Source organism: Penaeus monodon, chromosome 26 (assembly GCF_015228065.2).
Source record: "Penaeus monodon isolate SGIC_2016 chromosome 26, NSTDA_Pmon_1, whole genome shotgun sequence".
NCBI classification, from domain to species: domain Eukaryota; kingdom Metazoa; phylum Arthropoda; class Malacostraca; order Decapoda; family Penaeidae; genus Penaeus; species Penaeus monodon.
The window spans coordinates 37845665-37865651 of record NC_051411.1 but is presented as its reverse complement, the minus strand read 5'-3'; the positions used below and the strand labels follow the sequence as shown (position 1 = coordinate 37865651).

At 40.3% G+C, this 19987-nt stretch overlaps 5 protein-coding genes across 6 annotated transcripts in view; 1 reads left to right on the top strand and 4 right to left on the bottom strand.

Moving 5' to 3' along the window:
* The window catches only part of LOC119589690, a 1568-nt gene extending 1229 nt beyond the window's left edge, over positions 1–339 (bottom strand). The window contains exon 1 of the mRNA XM_037938275.1: positions 1–339. This exon is cut by the window's left edge and continues 134 nt beyond it. Coding sequence (XP_037794203.1) covers positions 1–265 — 265 coding nt within the window. The 5' untranslated portion in view covers positions 266–339.
* A 345-nt stretch (positions 340–684) lies between these two features.
* Positions 685–4559, bottom strand: LOC119590126 (integumentary mucin A.1-like). Of its 2 annotated transcripts, none has more exons than XM_037938901.1 (2): positions 4433–4559; positions 685–1397 (listed from the first exon to the last, which is right to left on the bottom strand). In XM_037938901.1, the coding sequence occupies exons 1-2, from the start codon at positions 4444–4446 to the stop codon at positions 863–865; spliced, it is 549 nt and encodes a 182-aa protein (XP_037794829.1). In that variant the 5' UTR covers positions 4447–4559; the 3' UTR covers positions 685–862. The 2 variants fall into 2 exon arrangements, with proteins under 2 accessions (XP_037794829.1, XP_037794828.1); XM_037938900.1 differs by lacking the exon at positions 4433–4559 and adding an exon at positions 1549–1710.
* On the bottom strand, positions 3435–8517 carry LOC119590134 (mucin-5AC-like). Its single transcript, XM_037938912.1, is given in 4 exon segments — positions 3435–4250; positions 7774–7858; positions 7861–8270; positions 8423–8517. Coding segments are annotated over 4 exon segments (1152 nt in total). The 5' UTR covers positions 8437–8517; the 3' UTR covers positions 3435–3607.
* Positions 5837–6697, top strand: LOC119590129 (peritrophin-1-like). Its single transcript, XM_037938907.1, has 2 exons — positions 5837–5940; positions 6079–6697. The coding sequence occupies exons 1-2, from the start codon at positions 5927–5929 to the stop codon at positions 6518–6520; spliced, it is 456 nt and encodes a 151-aa protein (XP_037794835.1). The 5' UTR covers positions 5837–5926; the 3' UTR covers positions 6521–6697.
* A 10247-nt stretch (positions 8518–18764) lies between the features above and the next one.
* Positions 18765–19596, bottom strand: LOC119590131 (peritrophin-1-like). The gene is made up of 2 exons (XM_037938909.1): positions 19492–19596; positions 18765–19350 (listed from the first exon to the last, which is right to left on the bottom strand). The coding sequence occupies exons 1-2, from the start codon at positions 19503–19505 to the stop codon at positions 18921–18923; spliced, it is 444 nt and encodes a 147-aa protein (XP_037794837.1). The 5' UTR covers positions 19506–19596; the 3' UTR covers positions 18765–18920.
* Between the last annotated feature and the right edge of the window lie 391 nt (positions 19597–19987).

The window sequence follows — 19987 nt, the reverse complement described above, 5'->3', positions numbered from 1 at the left end:
GGTTATATTGGAGACTGTTGTGGTCACAGTCTAGACTGGAACAGTAGTGGTGTAACTGGAGACTGGGACAGCTGTAGTTACGCTTGGATACAGGGACAGCTGTGGTCATGGTGGAGACTGGGGCAATAGCGGTGGAGGCTGGAGACATGGGCAACTGTAGTTCTCTGGACACGGCGTGAGCAAGAGAGTCACACACCTGCAGTTTGACGTTGAAGTGCAACATAAGAGGGCAGTGCTGGAACAGGACCGTCTCTAATTGCTTCATGCTGTTACTAACAAACCACAGTTAGGAGTTAATCTAGTTCATGTATCCTGATCGCCCCTTGCGTTGCTAACAAATATGGCCGGGCTTTTATATATTCTCTGACTCTTGATATGCTATCTTGTTTATCCTACGTTTTTTAATATTTTTTTTGCTCACAGAGCAAGAAAACGCTTGCGAATGGTCAAGTTTCATACTGTGTTTCATCGATGCATACACGTTAGTCATATTTCTGTTGTGATATCCTTTGCCTTTGCATTTTTTACGAGGATATTGTAGAATCTGGTCGTCAATACAAGCTTTCATTAATCACTTTACTATCTATCCAAGTTTGTTTCATCTATTATATATAATTTATTTTTGACAGCTATATAAGCTAAGCAGAGTAAGAATCACGAAAGAATGAGTGTAAAAGATAAGGCTTGTACTCTAAAAAGTTTATTGCGAAGTAAATACAGGTTACATTAGGAACCATCTTGATAGTGGTTATGATCGCACTCTGAGGCCTGGTCCAGGTGTGGTTACCCTGGACACTGAATACATACAGCACGGACCATCTGGATGCAACTGTGGTTACACTGGAGTTTGGAAAAGGTTTGATCATACTGGAAAAGTAACTGTTGTGGTCATATTGTTGACTGGAACAGTTGTAGTTATATTGAAGGTTGGAACAGCTGTAGTTACGTTGGAGACAGGAACAGCTGTAATGTTGGAGACAGGAACAGCTGTAGTTATGTTGGAGACAGGAACAGCTGTAGTTACGTTGGAGACAGGAACAGCTGTAGTTCCGTTGGAGACAGGAACAACTGAAGTCACATTAGATATTGGGGCAGCAGTAGTGGTGCTGGAGACGGGGGCAACTGTGGTTCTCTGGACACAGTTGGCGTGAGCAGGAGAGTCACACACCTGCAGTTTGGCGTTGAAGTGCAGCACTGGAGGACAGTGCTGCAACAGGGCCGTCCCATACCAGCTGCACATGTAGAAGGAGCCGCAGTCGACGGGGTTGGGCAGCAGCAGAGGGACCGGCCCCGGCGTGTAGGGGCACTGAGCGGCCACCTGAGGAGGGGCCGTGACGGCGGCTGGGAGGCCGTGACTCACTCCTGCGACGACCAGCACCGACAGAGACGCGACCAAGCTGACGGAGACGAAGAAGAAATGGATAATTTGCTTGACTGAACATGAAATTGTACAACCTTGTTAATGACTCACTGAGCATTTGTAATGCGTCTTGTATATAGATGTTTCTGGAAAAAGAAACTGCACTTAGATGTGACAAAAGCAATTACCCGTGAAACTTCATGTCTTAGAATTTCCTATGCTATAGATGGTAGACGATTGAGACGTTTGGTATCCTTAGAGACCCTCTTTTCGAGTGACTTGTCTGGACGAGAGTTTCGCCTTATAAGTTGAAAAAATGACGTCAGAACACAGGCATCAAAGAACTCAGAATAATCGCTTTAATCCGTTTCCTAATCTTGTGTCGCCGTCAGAGGAAATCAAGAAAAAACCAAGGCATTCTTCCACCGAACCAGGTTCTCCCCAGACGCAGCTGATAAGCACAGCGTGGAGATAAGGATTCGTGAGATCAAATTGTAAAAACACAAAGAAGGGAAGAGTAAGAAATATAACTGTGTGATGCATATAGTCTTCGACAGTAGACAGTTCCACAGACAGACAGATAGCCGGATGGATAAATATACTTATATGCTTATGGATGTGTATATATACACGAGCGTGTGATAACTGGGTTATCTAGTGACCATGAATTTTAGAGTCATCAGAAAAAAAAACGACGAAAGAGCCTAGAGGGAGGGAATAGGAAAATAAATAATAAATGAAGTAGAATTTAATACATTCATCTGTAAAATCCAACCATCACCAGGATGATGGTAATAACAGAATAATAACACAAATAACCAATAAATATAATCAATCAACATGGTTATATATATATATATATATATATATATATATATAATATATATATATATATATATATGTATGTATGTATATATATATGTATGTAATATATATATATATATATATATATATATATATATATATATATATATATATATGTGTATGTATATATGTACATGCACACACACACACACACACACACACATGTATATGTGTGTGTGTGTGTGTGTGTGCATGTGCATATATATTATATGTATATACATACATACTGCTTGGAACATAGACATAACCATTAACATATTTGTGGTAATAGATGCACGTTTGCATCAGCCACACAAAGATTTTCAAACAAAGCTCATCACCAATGGGACACAGGGCATTCACTCAATCATAAAGATATTAATGTACGGTCCATTACATCTCATGATTCAGTCTATGGAGTTATTTATGTTGTCCCTAACAAAAGCGAGTGTTAAAACAAATGAACAGATATTCTTAACTAAATGGACTTGATCGTTCGTGTAATCGCCTCACTGCTTGCTAATTGTTTTGTTTTTCATATGTTCCATAAATCCTGATCATGCGTTGCAAACAAATTCTGGTCAGGCTTTTCTGCAATTCTCTTTTCCTCTACATGCTGTTCGCTTTATCCTATGTTATCCTACGCAGCAGCATACTATAATAAATAAAATGAAAGTCACTGTAGAAAAAAAAAATCGTCACCTTTCGAATCCGAACTGGAAGCCTCATTAGGCGATTGTACGAGTGCATCTCTATTTCCATTTTAATATCATTATCATAGTTATTACTATCTTATTATTGTTACTGTCGCAATTTAATAACCTTATTCTGGCTGTGTTTCTGTTTAATGTGCTTGGTAATTTTACTCTGATTTCCAGTTTCATCGAAATACAACTCTTCATAAGACCTTTCACGATCTAGTTATTTTCACATTTCTTCTCGCGTGTACATTCTAGACAACCTCTGATCCGAAATATAGGCAATCGTTAATCCCTTCATTATATTCCGTCACCTTTTTCAACAGCTTTTCATTCAGTGATCATATTCTTTATCTGTTACAGCAACTGTTCTTGCTATCGGTATTTGTGTATCTCAAGAAAGGTCTGTTGCAATCTTAATATTCTTCTGTTTAAGTTTTATATTCTTGTAAAAGTAAGATTCGTTATATTTTCTTGATATCATTCATTTTCCGCAGTTATGTAAGTCATAGGAATGCATGCAAAAGATAAGCTTGTATTCACAGTTTATTGCAATGTAAAAACAGAATAATTAGGAACCATATTGATAGTGATTATAATCGTTCTCTGCAATCTGGTCCAGGTGTGGTTACCCTGGACACTGGATACAGAGCATAGATCAGCTGGATACATCTGCGGTTACAGTGGAGTTTGAGAAATAGTGTGGTCACTCTGGAGAAGTAACAGCTGTGGTCGCATTGTTGATTGGAACAGCTGTAGTTATATTGGAGGTTGGGACAGCTGTAGTTACGTTGGAGACAGGAACAGCCGTAGTTACGTTGGAGACAGGAACAGCTGTAGTTATGTTGGAGCTAGGAACAGCTGTAGTTACGTTGGAGACAGGAACAGCCGTAGTTACATTGGAGACAGGAACAGCCGTAGTTACATTGGAGACAGGAACAGCTGTAGTTACGTTGGAGGTTGGGACAGCTGTAGTTACGTTGGAGACAGGAACAGCTGTAGTTACGTTGGAGACAGGAACAGCTGTAGTTACGTTGGAGACAGGAACAGCTGTAGTCACATTAGATATTGGGGCAGCAGTAGTGGTGCCGGAGACGGGGGCAGCTGTGGTTCTCTGGACACAGTTGGCGTGAGCAGGAGAGTCACACACCTGCAGTTTGGCGTTGAAGTGCAGCACTGGAGGACAGTGCTGTAACAGGGCTGTCCCATACCAGCTGCACATGTAGAAGGAGCCGCAGTCGACGGGGTTGGGCAGCAGCAGAGAGACCGGCCCTGGGGTGTAGGGACACTGAGCGGCCACCTGAGGAGGGGCCGTGACGGCGGCTGGGAGGCCGTGACTCACTCCTGCGACGACCAGCAGCGACAGAGACGCGACCAAGCTGACGGAGATGAAGAAATGGATAATTTACCTGACTGAACATTAAATTGTACAATCTTGTTCTTAATGACTCACTGTGTGTTTGCAATACTTGTATATAAATGTTTCTGGGGAAAAAAACTGCACTTAGATGCAACAGAAGCAATTACACACCCGTGAAACTTCATGTCGAAGACTTTCCAAAATATAAATGTTGACAGATGATTGAGACGTTTGGTGTTCTGCGATGTCCTCTTTTCGAGTGACTCGTCTGGACGAGAGTTTCGCCTTATAAGTTGGAAGAATGACGTCAGAAAACAGCCACCAATGAACTCAGAATAATCCCTTTGATTTCTAATCTTGTATCACCGCCAAAGGAAATCAAGAAAAAGCCAAGTCTTGTTCTCCCATGAAGCAGCTAATAAGCACAGTGTGGAGATAAGCATTCATAAAAAAGAAAAGAAAGAAAGAAAGAAAAAAAAGAGCAGAACACAAAATCGTGTGTTAGATATAGACCGACAGTAGACAGCTCCACAGACAGACAGATAGATAAATGGCCAGATGGATAGATATACTTGAAGTATCATAATTTTGACCGTGAATTCCAAAGGCAACAGAAAACTAAAGAAAACAAATGGCCCCCACATCACACATAAAAAATAAAACTGAAGGATGAAAAGATTTTTCGTTGGAGAAAATATAAAAAATAGTAAAGTGATTAAGGAAAGCTTATTTTGCTGAACAGAGTCAAGAGTATCCTCGTAAGAAATCTGAATGAAATGGATATTAAATCAGAAATATAATGAACATGTGTACCTCGATGAAACAAACACAGTATGAAACTTGATTAATGAGATAGCATATCAAGAATCAGAGAATATGTAAAAGCTCGACCATATTTTGTCAGATACTGTTAAAGTTATCAATAATCACTAAGATCCCTATAACAGATATACTTCCTGTAGATAGAACTATTAACTCCATGAGTGATGAGTTAGAAGATAAAATGAAATGTACATTAATACTTAAAATGGAATGCTTGTTCAGGATTCCGCACTGGGTGATGAGATTTATGACTTACCCATATAACCCCACAAATAAGCTCTATTATAAAGTCATATTTTATTTCTTATGACGCTTGTTTATGTGTGTTTGTTTGGATAGACATTGCTCATTATATTTTGTCAATAGCGTTATTATAGAACTTACTATTGTTATTATTCTCGTTATTACCAGTTTTTAAAAAATTATCTGTATTTGCACTCAACCCATCAACGCCATTAACATCCCTCGTAGCACTGAACCAAAATCATCTACAACACACTGTCGTTAACTAAAAAAAAGTGTCCTTTAAGCCAAAATCTGAGGCCATCCACATTAAATTCCCTCCTTTCGTTGTGTTTCCACCTGTGCTTATCAGCTTTTCCAGAGATAGGTCCGGCTAAGAGGATTAAGGAATCTTATCTCATCGAGACGTCATCGAAACGTACTATAGGGAATTACTTGATGTTCTTTGACGTCTGTGTTTTGACGTCACTCCTCATTGTTAAAAGGTAAGACGCTCGTCCGAGCATTGCATTCGAGAGGAACTTTTGGCAACACAACAAGGTTCTCCTAACGTCAGGCTCTCAGTCGTCTACTTTTGTTATCTGTGAGAAATTTTCAGATATGGCGTTCATCAGGTGTGTAAGCAGTTTTGATTTATAACTGCATTGTTTTCGCTTTAGAAATTAATATATGTCATATGCATCACACAAAATTATTGTATGGCATTGTATCCTGTAAGGTAGAATGACAGAACTTTTCTTTGTCTCCGTCAGTTTGGTCGCGTCTCTGTCGCTGCTGGTCGTCGCAGAAGTGAGTCACGGCCTTCCAGCCGCCGTCACGGCCCCTCCTCAGGTGGCCGCTCAGTGCCCTTACACCCCGGGGCCTATCCCTCTGCTGCTGCCCAACCCCGTCGACTGCGGTTCCTTCTACATGTGCAGCTGGTATGGGACGGCCCTGTTACAGCACTGTCCTCCTGTGCTGCACTTCAGTGCAAAACTGCAGGTGTGTGACTCTCCTGCTCACGCCAACTGTGTCCAGAGAACCACAGCTCCTCCTGTCTCCACTGCTGCCCCAGTCTCCAATGTGACATCAACAGTTGCTGTCTCCAACGTAACTACAGTTGTCCCAACCTCCAATATAACTGCAACTGCTCCAATCAGCAATGTAACCACACATGTTCCTATTGCCAATGCGACCACAGCTTCTCCTTTGTGACCGCAGCGTTTCCAAACTCCAGTGTAACCGTAGCTGCATCTAGTTGTTCTAGTCTCCTATATCTCCAGGTGCTCTACTATCCAGAGTTATTCAAGAGGACGATAATAATTGCTATTAAGACGTTTCCTCAAGTATTGTGTATTTATTTTGAAATAAACTTTTTAAACACAATCTTTATCTTTTGGACACTGTCATTTCATGATCCTCATTCTCCTTGGTTTACAAAACTCCAGAAATTATATGAAGAGAAAAAAATCTTAAAAACTTCACAAGAATATTGAACTGAAAAATAAATCACAACTGGTCTTCAGCGAGACACACGAGCAAATAATTAACAACTAAGAAATAGGTAATTAAATGCAAGATCGTGTAATATAATGAAGAACAAAATAAAGAAATAATTATAACAGGGATTAAAGCTGTTGAATACCAGAATGACGTAATGAAAAAGCAAAATATAGAGATAATTAGAAGTTCATGATTACAGAACAAAATTAGTCAACAATTTATTGGCGAAAGGAGATCTGAAGACAACCGGTCCCCAGGAGGTCTTCTGAAGGCGAGTGCAGCACAGGACTCGGAGGCATGAAACGCTGCACTTCATTTTCTGGAAAAAGGATTTTATGTTGTGTGAAAATATGTGCAGAGTGGGACGAGGCTTGTCAAGGATCAGAAAATGTAAAAGTTGTATTTACGAACCATTTTTTTACTAGTGTTGGTTCAATGTTCAATGACTGTTCTCTTAAATTTCGTAAGTTATAAATATTTGTGTCGATAGAGAGATCCGAATCAATGTTTTCCCATTTAGGATTTATAATGTCATGGATTATGAGTCATAACAAAAAATGGTCTGTATGTTACAGTTGGCTATTTCATTCTCCATGATGGGTGTTGAGCTTTGTACCCAACCACCTAATCACATGCCCGTCCTTTACAGATATATATATTCAATTCGATTTCATTCCTATTTTATAACTCATATTCTTCCTTTTTTCTTTTGCCATTCTGTTTTAAGTGGCTGCTCTTGTCATCATTATTTGTGTGTCTCAAGGTCTATCATAATCTTATTTATTTTTTGCTTTTAAAGTTTATTTCATATAATGTATTTTCCGCAGCTATGCTAACTAAGCATAATATCACGAAATGAATACATGGAAAAGGCAAAGCTTGTATTCAAAAGGTTTATTGCAAAGTAAATGCATGACACATTAGGAACCATCTTGATAGTGACTGTAATCGTAGTCTGAAGTCTGGTAAAGGCGTGGTTACCCTGAACACTGGATACATGGACCACGGTTACAGTGGAGTTTGGAAAAGATGTAGTCACGCTGGAGACGTAACGACTGTGGTCGCATTGTTGATTGGAACAGCTGTAGTTATTGAAGTTGGGGCTGCTGTAGTTACATTGGAGACAGGAAGAGCTGATGTCACATTGGAGATTGGAGCAGCAGTAGTGGTGATGGAGGCAGGAGCAGCTGTGGTTCTCTGGACACAGTTGGCGTTTGCAGGAGAGTCACACACCTGCAGTTTGGCGTTGAAGTGCAGCACAGGAGGACAGTGCTGCAACAGGGCCGTCCCATACCAGCTGCACATGTAGAAGGAGCCGCAGTCGATAGGGTTGGGCAGCAGCAGAGGGATCGGCCCCGGGGTGAAGGGGCACTGAGCGGCCACCTGAGGAGGGGCCGTGACTGCGGCTGGGAGGCCGTGACTCAGTTTTGCAACGACCAGCAGCGACAGAGATAGGGCCATGCTGAAAAAGATGACGAACTGGTTAATTTGCCTGGATAAACACTTAATTGTATATTCTTGGTCTTAATGATTCATGGTGTATTTGTATTTGTAGTACGATCTGTAAATTATTTTCTGGAACAAACTGTATAGCACAATAAGCCATGTACACACCTGTGAAACTTCATGACGAAGATTTTCCTAAACTAACAGACGAATGAGACGTTTGGTGTTCTGTGATATCCTCTTTTCGAGTGACTTGTCTGGACGAGAGTTTCGCCTTATAAGTTGGAAGAATGACGTCAGAACATAGCCATCGACGAACTCAGAATAATTCCTTTAATCCGTTTTCTAATCTTGTATCGCCGTCAAAGGAAATCAAGAAAAATCCAAGGCATTCCTCCACCGAACCGGGTTCTCCCCGGGAGCAGCTGATAAGCACAGTGTGGAGATAAGGAGGATTCATGGGAGCGAATTGTAAACAAAACAAATGAAAGAGCAGGAAACAAAATCGTCTGCGACACAAATAGACTTTGACAATAGTCAATTCCATAGACATACAGATAGATATAGAAAGTTGAATGGATATGCTTATACATGTGTCTGTATATATGCATCAATATACACACGTATGTGTGTATATGTGTAGCTCAGAACCTACGATGGAGAATGGAATAATGAACTGTAAGATGCAGACCATTACTTGTTATGTCTCCCAATCCATGGGGTTATAAATGCAAGTTCCTAAAAGGAAAATATTGAGCCTTATCTAAAGCTTACGAAATATCAGTGAATATTCGTTGAAAACCCGAACCAACACTAGTAAAAGGAGGTTCGGCCCCGGCGTGTAGGGTCACTGAGCGGCCACAGGAGGAGGGGTCGTGACGAGGGTTGGGAGGCCGTGACTCACTCTTGCGACGACCAGCAGCGACAGAGACGCAGTCACGCTGACGGAGATGAAGAAGAATTGTTTAATTTGCCTGACTGAACACTTAATTGTATATTCATGGTTGTAATGATTCATGGTGTATTTGAGTATGCAGTACATCCTGTATATCTACGTTTCTGGAATAAATTGTGTGGCACAATAAAGCTATCTACACACCTGTGAAACTTCATGACGAAGATTTTCCAAAACTAACAGACGAATGAGACGTTTGGTGTTCTGTGATATCCTCTTTTCAAGGGATTTGTGTGGATGAGAGTTTCGCCCTAAAAGATGGAAGAATGATGTCAGACCACAGACATCAAGGAACTCAGAATAATCGCCAGTTTTCGTGTGTTGAAGAAGGTTCTCCCTGGGAAAACTCGGGCAGAACAAACTGCAAACCAACAACGGAAGAACATGGAAAAGACATGGTTGTAGGAGAAAGAGAGAAAGAGACAAAGAAGGTGATTGATGGGTGATTAGAAGCGCAGAGAGAGAGAGAGAGAGAATGAGAGCAAGAGGAAGAGCAAGGCAGAAAGAGAGAGAGAAATATTAATAGAAAAAAAGGAAAGCGAGAAAGAAAAATACACACATTAGTCGGATAATTAAAACTACATATATATAGAACAGGTGTGAATGAGAATTAGTATCTTCACAATACAAGAGATATATTTGACCGGTTTCGATTATATCTTCGTCAGAAATACATGTATTTCTGACGAAGATATAATCGAAACGGGTCAGATATATCTCTTCTATTGTGAAGATATTCATTTTCATTCATACCTTTTATACATTCGTTAACATGAATACGGTTCATACATATTTATTTTAGTTTTTTCTTTTGTATTTACGTTCATACTTCCCTTGGCTATCCCTGGTGTTATAAGGCAAAGGGGTAGATTTTCATTATTGCGCAGAGACTTTATAAAGCAAATTGATTATGAATATAAACGGGAAAAACAATCGGTAATTTCAGATTAATAATGTGTAGATATATCTCTTTGGCTTCTTTGAATTATTATATTGATCCTATAACAGATATGCTTTCTGTAGATAGAACTATTAACTCCATGAGTGATGAGTTAGAAGGTAAAATGAAATGTACATTAATACTTAAGATGGAATGCTTGTTCAGGATTCCGCATTGGGTGATGAGATTTGTATCTTGGCCATATAACCCCACAAATAAGCCCTATTATAAAGTCATATTTTATTTCTTATGACGCTTGTTTATGTGTGTTTGTTTGGATAGACATTGCTCATTTTATTTTGTCAATAGCGTTATTATAGAACTTACAATTGTTATTATTCTCGTTATTACCAGTTTTTTAAAAAATTATCTGTATTTGCACTCAACCCATCAACGCCATTAACATTCCTCGAGGCACTGAACCAACATCATCTACAACACATTGTCGTTAACTAAAAAAAAAGTGTCCTTTTGTAGTGAGCTGCCGCTCCTACTGCTCCTTTTGGCAACCCACACCCGCTCAGCATCATCCTAAACCCCCACAAAGTGTCCCCGCGACCAATATTAAAAGTGTGGACCAGGGCGTGAGGATCCTGACGGAGACGCTGACGGCGACGCTGCAGAAGGTACCGCCTGATGGAGGCGCTGCAGGTGGAGGATGGAGACACTCTGGACATTTTTAGTTTTTTTTTAGGAAATTTGGGCCAAGCTAATCGAGGCAACGACGTCACGATGTCCCCCTCGAGGCCTGCGAGGGATAACGTCAGTGGGTCGCCCTCGTAGATACGGGGATAGCAAGATGGCGCCCAAGATGGCGACGGACAAGGCAGAGGGAAAATCTTCAACGGGCATTTGGCGCCAAACCCCTCAGCTAGCCCACGGAAACAATTTCTATCGTCTATTTAAATTTATGTATATTGACTTTCTTCTTTTAGTGTTTATATTGTTTTATGTATATTTTTCTTCATTAAACCTCCTTTAATTTTCAAAATTCACGGCAATCTTCAGATAAATTTGTATTTTTATAGAAACATTTAGAGAAGGCAGACGATGTTTAACGAGGAAATAAGTCTAGATGCGCGAACATCTCCTGGCGCACGACCTTGTTTGCATAAATAAGGTGGGGTCAACCACCTTGCTTGAGTTGCGCACAGGCATCGGCTCATTAACCACGGTCGGCTATCCTTCAGATAGCCGCCATTCTTCTCTGATTTTATCATTTTATTTGTGCTTTGTTTGAATTTACGTGACTTTTATGGAATCATACAGTGACTTTTGTGGAATCATACAGTGAGTCTGCAGCATTAAGAGGTATTGTTTTTTATTCGTTTTATTTAAGATTGCCCTTTTTAAGTGTATTTGTGCTGTACTTTTATGTTTTTCGGAGGTTTATTCTTTTCTTTTGTGTTTAATTTTAATAATAATGTTTTTTGAGTTTGACTTTTGTTTCGTTTTTCCAAAAGGCTTCAAATGGGAATGATAAAATACGTTAAGTATATTACAAATGAATGATGGAAGTGAATATAAAAAACTGATTGATAACAGTAAAGTTCTCTCATTTATTTAATTTATTTTAACGTTTTCTTTTAAGTTTAATTTCACTCTGATGATTTAATTTTACGTTTCATTCATTATACAAGCTTTTAATCTTGTATATCTTTGGTGAATGCTTTGGGCAAATGACTGTTTCACATATTTTATGTCTTCTTGCTGAAAGACGCTACCAAATGTAATAGTGCACAAGACAAATCGCCAAGACATTACTCTGTGCCGAAACAGGAGCCGGAAGCTTAGGTCTCGTTGGCTCTACGGACCCCCAAACTAGGCAAAAGAGACCCAATAATCCCTACACTTTAAGCCAAACCTCGGCCATCCACATAAATTCCTCCTTTCGGTGTTTCAACCTGTGCTATCAGCTTTTCCAGAGATAGGTTTCCGCTAAGGGATTAAGGAATCTTTTCCATCGGGCTCATCGAAACGTACTATAGGGAACTACTCGATGTTCCTTGACGTCTGTGTTTGACGTCAAATCCTCATTGCTTAAAGGTAAGGCGCTCGTCCGACCAATTGCTTCGAGAGGAACTTTGCAACACAACAGGTTCTCCGTAACTCAGGCTCTCAGTCGTTACTTTTGTTATCTGTGAGAAAATTTCAGATATGGCGTTCATCACGTGTGTAAGCGGTTTTGATTTATAACTGTATTGTTTTACGCTTTAGAATTTATATAGGTCATATGCTTCACCATTTTTGTATGGCATTGTATCCGTCAGCAGAATGACAGACTTCTTTGTCTCCGTCAGTTGGTCGCGTCTCTGTCGCTGCTGGTCGTCGCAGGAGTGAGTCACCCTTCCAGCGCCGTCACGGCCCCTCTCAGGTGGCCGCTCAGTGCCCCTACACGCCGGGGCCGTCCCTCTTCTGCTGCCCACCGTTTCGACTGCGCTCCGTCTACATGTCACTGGTATGGGACGGCCTTCTTGCAGCACTGTCCTCCTGTGCTGCACTTCAACGCCAAACTGCAGGTGTGTGACTCTCCTGCTCACGCCAACTATGTCCAGAAATCCACACTCCTCTGTCTCACTGCTGCCCAGTTCCAATGTGACATCAACTGTTGCTGTCCCAACGTAACTACAGTTGTCCGAACCCATATACTGCAACTGCTCCAATCAGCAATGTAACCACGCATGTCCTATTACCAATGCGACACCAAGAAAGCTGATATCTTACTCCTTTGTGACCGTCAAAACTTTCCAAACTCAGTTATCGTAGTGCATCCATTGTTTAGTCTCCTTATCAATTCCAGGTGCTATAATCCAGAGTTATTCAAGAGGACGATAAAATTGCTAATAAGACGTTTCCTCAAGATTGTGATTTATTTTGAAATAAACTTTTTAAATCAACTTCAATCTTTGGACACTGTCATTTCATGATCTCAATTACCTTGTTTACAAACTCCAGAAATTATATGAAGGAAAGAAAAATCTATAAACTTCACAAGACTATTGAACTAAAAACAAATCACAACTGGTCTTCACGAGAAATGGCTAAATAATTGAACAACTAAGAATAGGTAATCAAATCAAAATTCGTGCAAATTAATGAGAACAAAATAAGAAATGATTATAAGATGAAGCTGCTGAATGTCAGAATTGCAAAAGCAATGAAAAAGCAATCTATAACGGTCTCCAGAGGTCTTATGAAGGCGAATGTAGCACAGACTCAGAGACAAACGCTGATTATTTTCTAAAAAGGAATTTATTAGTTATAAATATGCAATGAAGATTAGACTAATTTATGCTAAAATGGTATAGTTACATGGTATTTCATCCCATCGTGGTGGTTGAACTTTGTACCCCACCACCTTATCACATGCCCGTCTTTTACAGATTATAAATTCGATTTCATTCTTCTTTTGAACTTATATTCTTTCTTTTTCTTCGCCGTTTTATTTAAGTAGCTGCTCTTGTCATTATTTGTGTGCCTCAAGGTCTATCATAATCTATATTTTTTGCTTTTGTAAGGTCTATATTCTGAAGTTTCATATGATGTATTTTCCGCAGCTATGTTAGCTAAGCATAAGAATCACGAAATGGATGCATGGAAAAGGCAAAGCTTGTATTCAAAAGGTTTATTGCAAGGTAAATGCATGACACATTAGGAACCATCTTGATAGTGACTGTAATCGTAGTCTGAAGTCTGGTCAAGGCGTGGATTACCCTGACCTGGATACATGGACCGAGTTACAATGGAGTTTGGAAATAATGTGTCACGCTGGAGAAGTAACAGCTGCTGGTCGCATTGTCAATTGGAAAAGCTGTAGTATATTGAAGTTGGGGCAGCTGTAGTTACATTGGAGACAGGAAGACTGATGTCACATTGGAGATTGAGCAGCAGTAGTGGTGCTGGAGGCAGGAGTCAGCTGTGTTCTCTGGACACAGTTGGCGTTTCCAGGAGAGTCCACACCTGCAGTTTGGCGTTGAAGTGCAGCACAGGAGGACAGTGCTGCAAGAAGCCGTACCGTACCAGCTACACATGTAGAAGGACCGTCAGCGAACGGGTTGGGCAGCAGCAGAGGATCGGCCCCGGGGTTGAAGGGCACTGAGCGGCCACCTGAGGAGGGACCGTGACGGCGGCTGGGAGGCCGTGACTCTCTGTGCAACGACAGCAAGCGACAGAGATAGGACCACGCTGACAAAGATGATGACGAATTGGTTAATTTGCCTAATGAACACTTAATTGTATATCTTGGTTATTATGTATTAGTACGATCTGTACATTTATGTTTTGGAATAAACTATAAGCACATAAGCCATGTACAACTGTAATGAACTTCATGACGAAGATTTTTCCAAAACTAACAGACGAATGAACGTTGGTGTTCTGTGATACTCTTTCGAGTGACTTATTGGACGAGAGTTTCGCCTTATAAGTTAAAGAATGACGTCAGAAACATAGCCATCGCGAACTCAGAATAATTCCTTTAATCCATTTTCTAATCTGGTCGCCCGTTAAAGGAAATCAAGAAAAATCCAAGGCATTCCTCCACCGAACAGGTTCTCCCCGGGAGGAGATAAGCACAGTTGTGGATATAAAGGAGATTCATGGAGCGAATTGTAAACAAAACAAATGGATGAGCAGGAAACAAAATCGTCTGTGACAAAATAGACTGTGACAATAACAGTTCCATAGCATACAGATAGATATAGAAAGTTGAATGGAATGCTTATACATGTGTCTGTATATATGCATCAATATACACACGTATGTTTTATTTGATGCATATATCGTAACGTACAGTACCAAACACAGTATTGTGTGTATGTGTAGCTCAGAACCTACGATTGAGAATGGGATAATGAACTGTAAAGCAGACCATTTCTTGTTAAACTCCCAATCCATGGGTTATAAATGCAAGTTCCTAAAAGGAAAATAGTTTACTAAAACTATTTCCCAGAGCCTTACTAAAGCTTACGAAATATCAGTGAATATTCGTTGAAAACCCGAACCAACACTAGTAAAAGGAGGTTCGGCCCGGCGTGTAGGGTCACTGAGACGCACAAGGAGAAGAGTGGCCGTGAACTCACTCTTGCGACGACCAGCAGCTCAGAAACGCAGTCACGTGACCGGTAGATGAAGAAGATTGTTAATTTGCCTGACTGAATACTTTAATTGTATGTTCATGGTTGTAATAGATTCATGGTGTATTTGAGTATCAGTACATCCTGTATATCTACGTTTCTGGATAAATTGTGTGGCACATAAAACTTTTCTACACACCTGTGAACTTCATGACCGAAGATTTTCCAAAACTAACCAGACTAATGAGACTTTGTGTTCTGTATATCCTCTTTTCAAGGGATTGTTGTGGACGAGATTTCGCCTTATAAGATGGAGAATGATGTCAGACCACAGACATCAAGGAACTCAGAATAATCCCAGTTTTCATGTGTTGAAGAAGGGTTCTCCTGAGAAGACTGGGGCTGAACAAACTGCAAACAACAACGGAAGAACAATGGAAAGACATGGTTGTAGGAAGAAACAGATCAAGAAGGTGATTGATGGGTGGTTAGAAGCGCAGAGAGAAGAGAGAGAGAGTACGACGAGAGGGAGAGAGAATGAGATGAGAATAGCAGAGCAAGCAGAAGAGAGATGAGAGAATATTAATAGATAAAAAGAAAGCGAGTTTAAAAAATACACACATTAGTCGATAATTAAAACTACATATTTAATTGAGCAGGTGATGATGAGAATAGATCTTCAACAATACAAGAGATATTTTGACGGTTTCGATTATATCTTCGTCAGAAATACATGTATTTCTGACGAAGATATATCAAACGGGTCAAATACATCTCGTCATTGTGAAGATATTCATTTTCATTCTATTTTACATTCGTTAACATGAATACGTTCATACATATTTTTTTAGTTTTTTCTTTTGTATTTACGTTCATACTTCCTTGGCTATCCCGGTGTTATAAGCAAAGGGTAGATTTCATTATTGCGCAAGACTTTATAGAGCAAATTGATTATGAATAAACGGAACAATCGTAAATTTCATTAATAATGTGTAGATATATCTCTTGGCTTCTTTGAATTATTATATTGATCTATAACAGATATGCTTATCTGTAGATAGAACTATTAACTCCATTAATTGATGAGTTAGAAGGTAAAATGAAATGTACATTTTTTAAGATGGAACGAGTGTTCAGGATTCGCATTGTGATGAGATTGTATCTTGGCATATAACCCCACAAATAAACTATTATAAAGTCATATTTTATTTCTATGAGCTTGTTTATGTGTGTTGTTTGGATAGACATTGCTCATTTTATTTTGACAATAGCGTTATCATAGCACTTACATGTTATTATTCTCGCTATTACCAGTTTTTAAAAAATTATCTGTATTTGCACTCAACCCATCAACGCCATTAACATTCCTCGAGCACTGACCAACATCATCTACAACACATTGTCGTTACACAAAAAAAGTGTCCTTTTTATGAGCTGCCGCTCCTACTGCTCCTTTTGGCAACCCACACCCGCTCAGCATCATCCTAACCCCTCACAAAGTTGTCCCCGCGACCATATGACGTAAATTCGAGACCAAGGCGTGAGGACTGACGGAGACGCTGACGCGAACCTGCAAAGGTACCGCCTGACGGAGGCGCTGCAGGTTTTGAGGATAGAGTTTGACGTCTGACACTTTTAATTTTTTTTTGGAATTTTGGGCCCAAGTAATCGAGGCAACGACGTCCACGATGTCCCCCTCGAGGCCTGCGAGGATTACGTTCGTTGGTCGCCCTCGTAATACGGGATAGCAGATGGCGCCCAAGATGGCACGGCAAGGCAAGGGACATCTTCAACGGGCATTGGCGCCAAACCCGCTCAGCTAGCCCACGGAAACAATTTTCTCTATAAATTGAATTATGATATTGACTTCTTCTTTTAGTGCTTTATTGTTATAATGTTCTTCATTAACCTTTAGACTTTCAAAAATTCACGGCAATCTTCAGGGTAAATTTATTTTTATGAAAACATTTAGAGAAGGCATCGATGTTTAACGAGGAATAAGTTAGATGCGCGTCTCTGTCGCTGCGGTCGTCGCGGGAGGATCACGCCCCCCAGCCGCGTCACGGCCCCTCCTCAGGTGGCCGCTAGTGCCCCTACACTCCGGGGCCGTCCCTCCTGCGCCCAACCCCTCGACTGCGGCTCCTTCTACATGTGCGCGGGTATGGAGGGCCTTTTGCAGCACTGTCCTCCTTCTCACTTCAACGCCAAACTGCAGTGTTGACTCCCTGCTCACTCAACTGTGTCCAGAGACCCAGCTCTCCGTCTCCACTGCGCCCCAGTCTCCAATGTGACATCAAACTGTTGCTGTCTCCAACAAACTACAGTTGTCCAACCTCACACTGCAACTGCTCCATCACATGTAACCAAAATGTTCTATTACCAATGCGACCAAGCTGTTCCTTCTCCTTTGTGACCGCAGCGTTTCCAAACTCCAGTGTAACCGTAGCTGCATCCATTTGTTCTAGTCTCCTATATCTCCAGGTGCTCTACTATCCAAGTTATTAAAGAGGACGATAAAAATTGCTATAAAGACGTTTTCCTCAAGTATTGGTATTTTTTTGAAAAAAAACTTTTTAAATAAAATCTTTATCTTTTGGACACTGTCATTTCATGATCCTCATTCTCCTTGTTTACAAAACTCCAGAAATTATATGAAGAGAAAGAAAAATCTGATAAACTTCACAAGACTATTGAACTAAAAAACAAATCACAACTGGTCTTCATCGAGACACATGAGCAAATAATTAACAACTAAGAAATAGGTAATCAATGCAATATCGTGCAATATAATAAAGAACAAAATAAAGAAATGATTATAACAGATTAAGCTTCTGAATGCCAGATTGACAACGAAATGAAAAGCAAAACAAACCGGTCCCCAGAAGTCTTATGAAGGCGAATGTAGCACAGGACTCAGAGACATGAAGCGCTGCACTTCATTTTCTGGAAAAAGGATTTCATGTTGTGTGAAAACATGTGCAGAGTGGGACGAGGCTTGTCAAGGATCAGAAAATGTAAAAGTTGTATTTACGAACCTTCTTTTACTAGCTTTTGGTTGTGAATTCAATGATTGTTCACTGAAATTTCGTGTTACAAATATTTGTGTTGATAGCTGTAAAAGAGATCTTGATCAATATATGTATATATATATATATATATATATATATATATATATATATATATATATTTCTTTAGTGAAGCATAAAAAATGGTATGTATGTTACAGTTGGTTATTTCATTCTCCATCGTGGGTGTTGAGCTTTGTACCCAACCACCTTATCACATGCCCGTCTTTTACAGATGTATTCAATTCGATTTCATTCTTCTTTTATAACTTATTTTCTTTCTTTTTCTTTCGCCGTTTTATTTTAAGTAGCTGCTCTTGTCATTATTTGTGTGCCTCAAGGTCTATCATAATCTTATTTATTTTTTGCTTTTGTTTAAGGTCTATATTCTTGCAAAGTTTCATATGATGTATTTTCCGCAGCTATGTTAGCTAAGCATAAGAATCACGAAATGGATGCATGGAAAAGGCAAAGCTTGTATTCAAAAGGTTTATTGCAAGGTAAATGCATGACACATTAGGAACCATCTTGATAGTGACTGTAATCGTAGTCTGAAGTTTGGTCAAGGCGTGATTACCCTGAACACTGGATACATGGACCACGGTTACAATGGAGTTTGGAAAAGATGTGGTCACGCTGGAGAAGTAACAGCTGCGGTCGCATTGTCAATTGGAACAGCTGTAGTTATATTTGAAGTTGGGGCAGCTGTAGTTACATTGGAGACAGGAAGAGCTGATGTCACATTGGAGATTGGAGCAGCAGTAGTGGTGCTGGAGGCAGGAGCAGCTGTGGTTCTCTGGACACAGTTGGCGTTTCCAGGAGAGTCACACACCTGCAGTTTGGCGTTGAAGTGCAGCACAGGAGGACAGTGCTGCAAGAAAGCCGTACCGTACCAGCTACACATGTAGAAGGAGCCGCAGTCGACGGGGTTGGGCAGCAGCAGAGGGATCGGCCCCGGGGTGTAGGGGCACTGAGCGGCCACCTGAGGAGGGGCCGTGACGGCGGCTGGGAGGCCGTGACTCAGTTTTGCAACGACCAGCAGCGACAGAGATAGGACCACGCTGACAAAGATGATGACGAATTGGTTAATTTGCCTAACTGAACACTTAATTGTATATTCTTGGTCTTAATGTATTTGTAGTACGATCTGTACATTTATGTTTCTGGAATAAACTATACAGCACAATAAGCCATGTACACACCTGTGAAACTTCATGACGAAGATTTTCCAAAACTAACAGACGAATGAGACGTTTGGTGTTCTGTGATATCCTCTTTTCGAGTGACTTATCTGGACGAGAGTTTCGCCTTATAAGTTGAAAGAATGACGTCAGAACATAGCCATCGACGAACTCAGAATAATTCCTTTAATCCATTTTCTAATCTCGTGTCGCCGTTAAAGGAAATCAAGAAAAATCCAAGGCATTCCTCCACCGAACCAGGTTCTCCCCGGGAGGAGCTGATAAGCACAGTGTGGATATAAAGGAGGATTCATGGGAGCGAATTGTAAACAAAACAAAGGGAAGAGCAGGAAACAAAATCGTCTGTGACACAAATAGACTTTGACAATAGACAGTTCCATAGACATACAGATAGATATAGAAAGTTGAATGGATATGCTTATACATGTGTCTGTATATATGCATCAATATACACACGTATGTGTATATTGATGCATATATACTGTAACCGTAACAG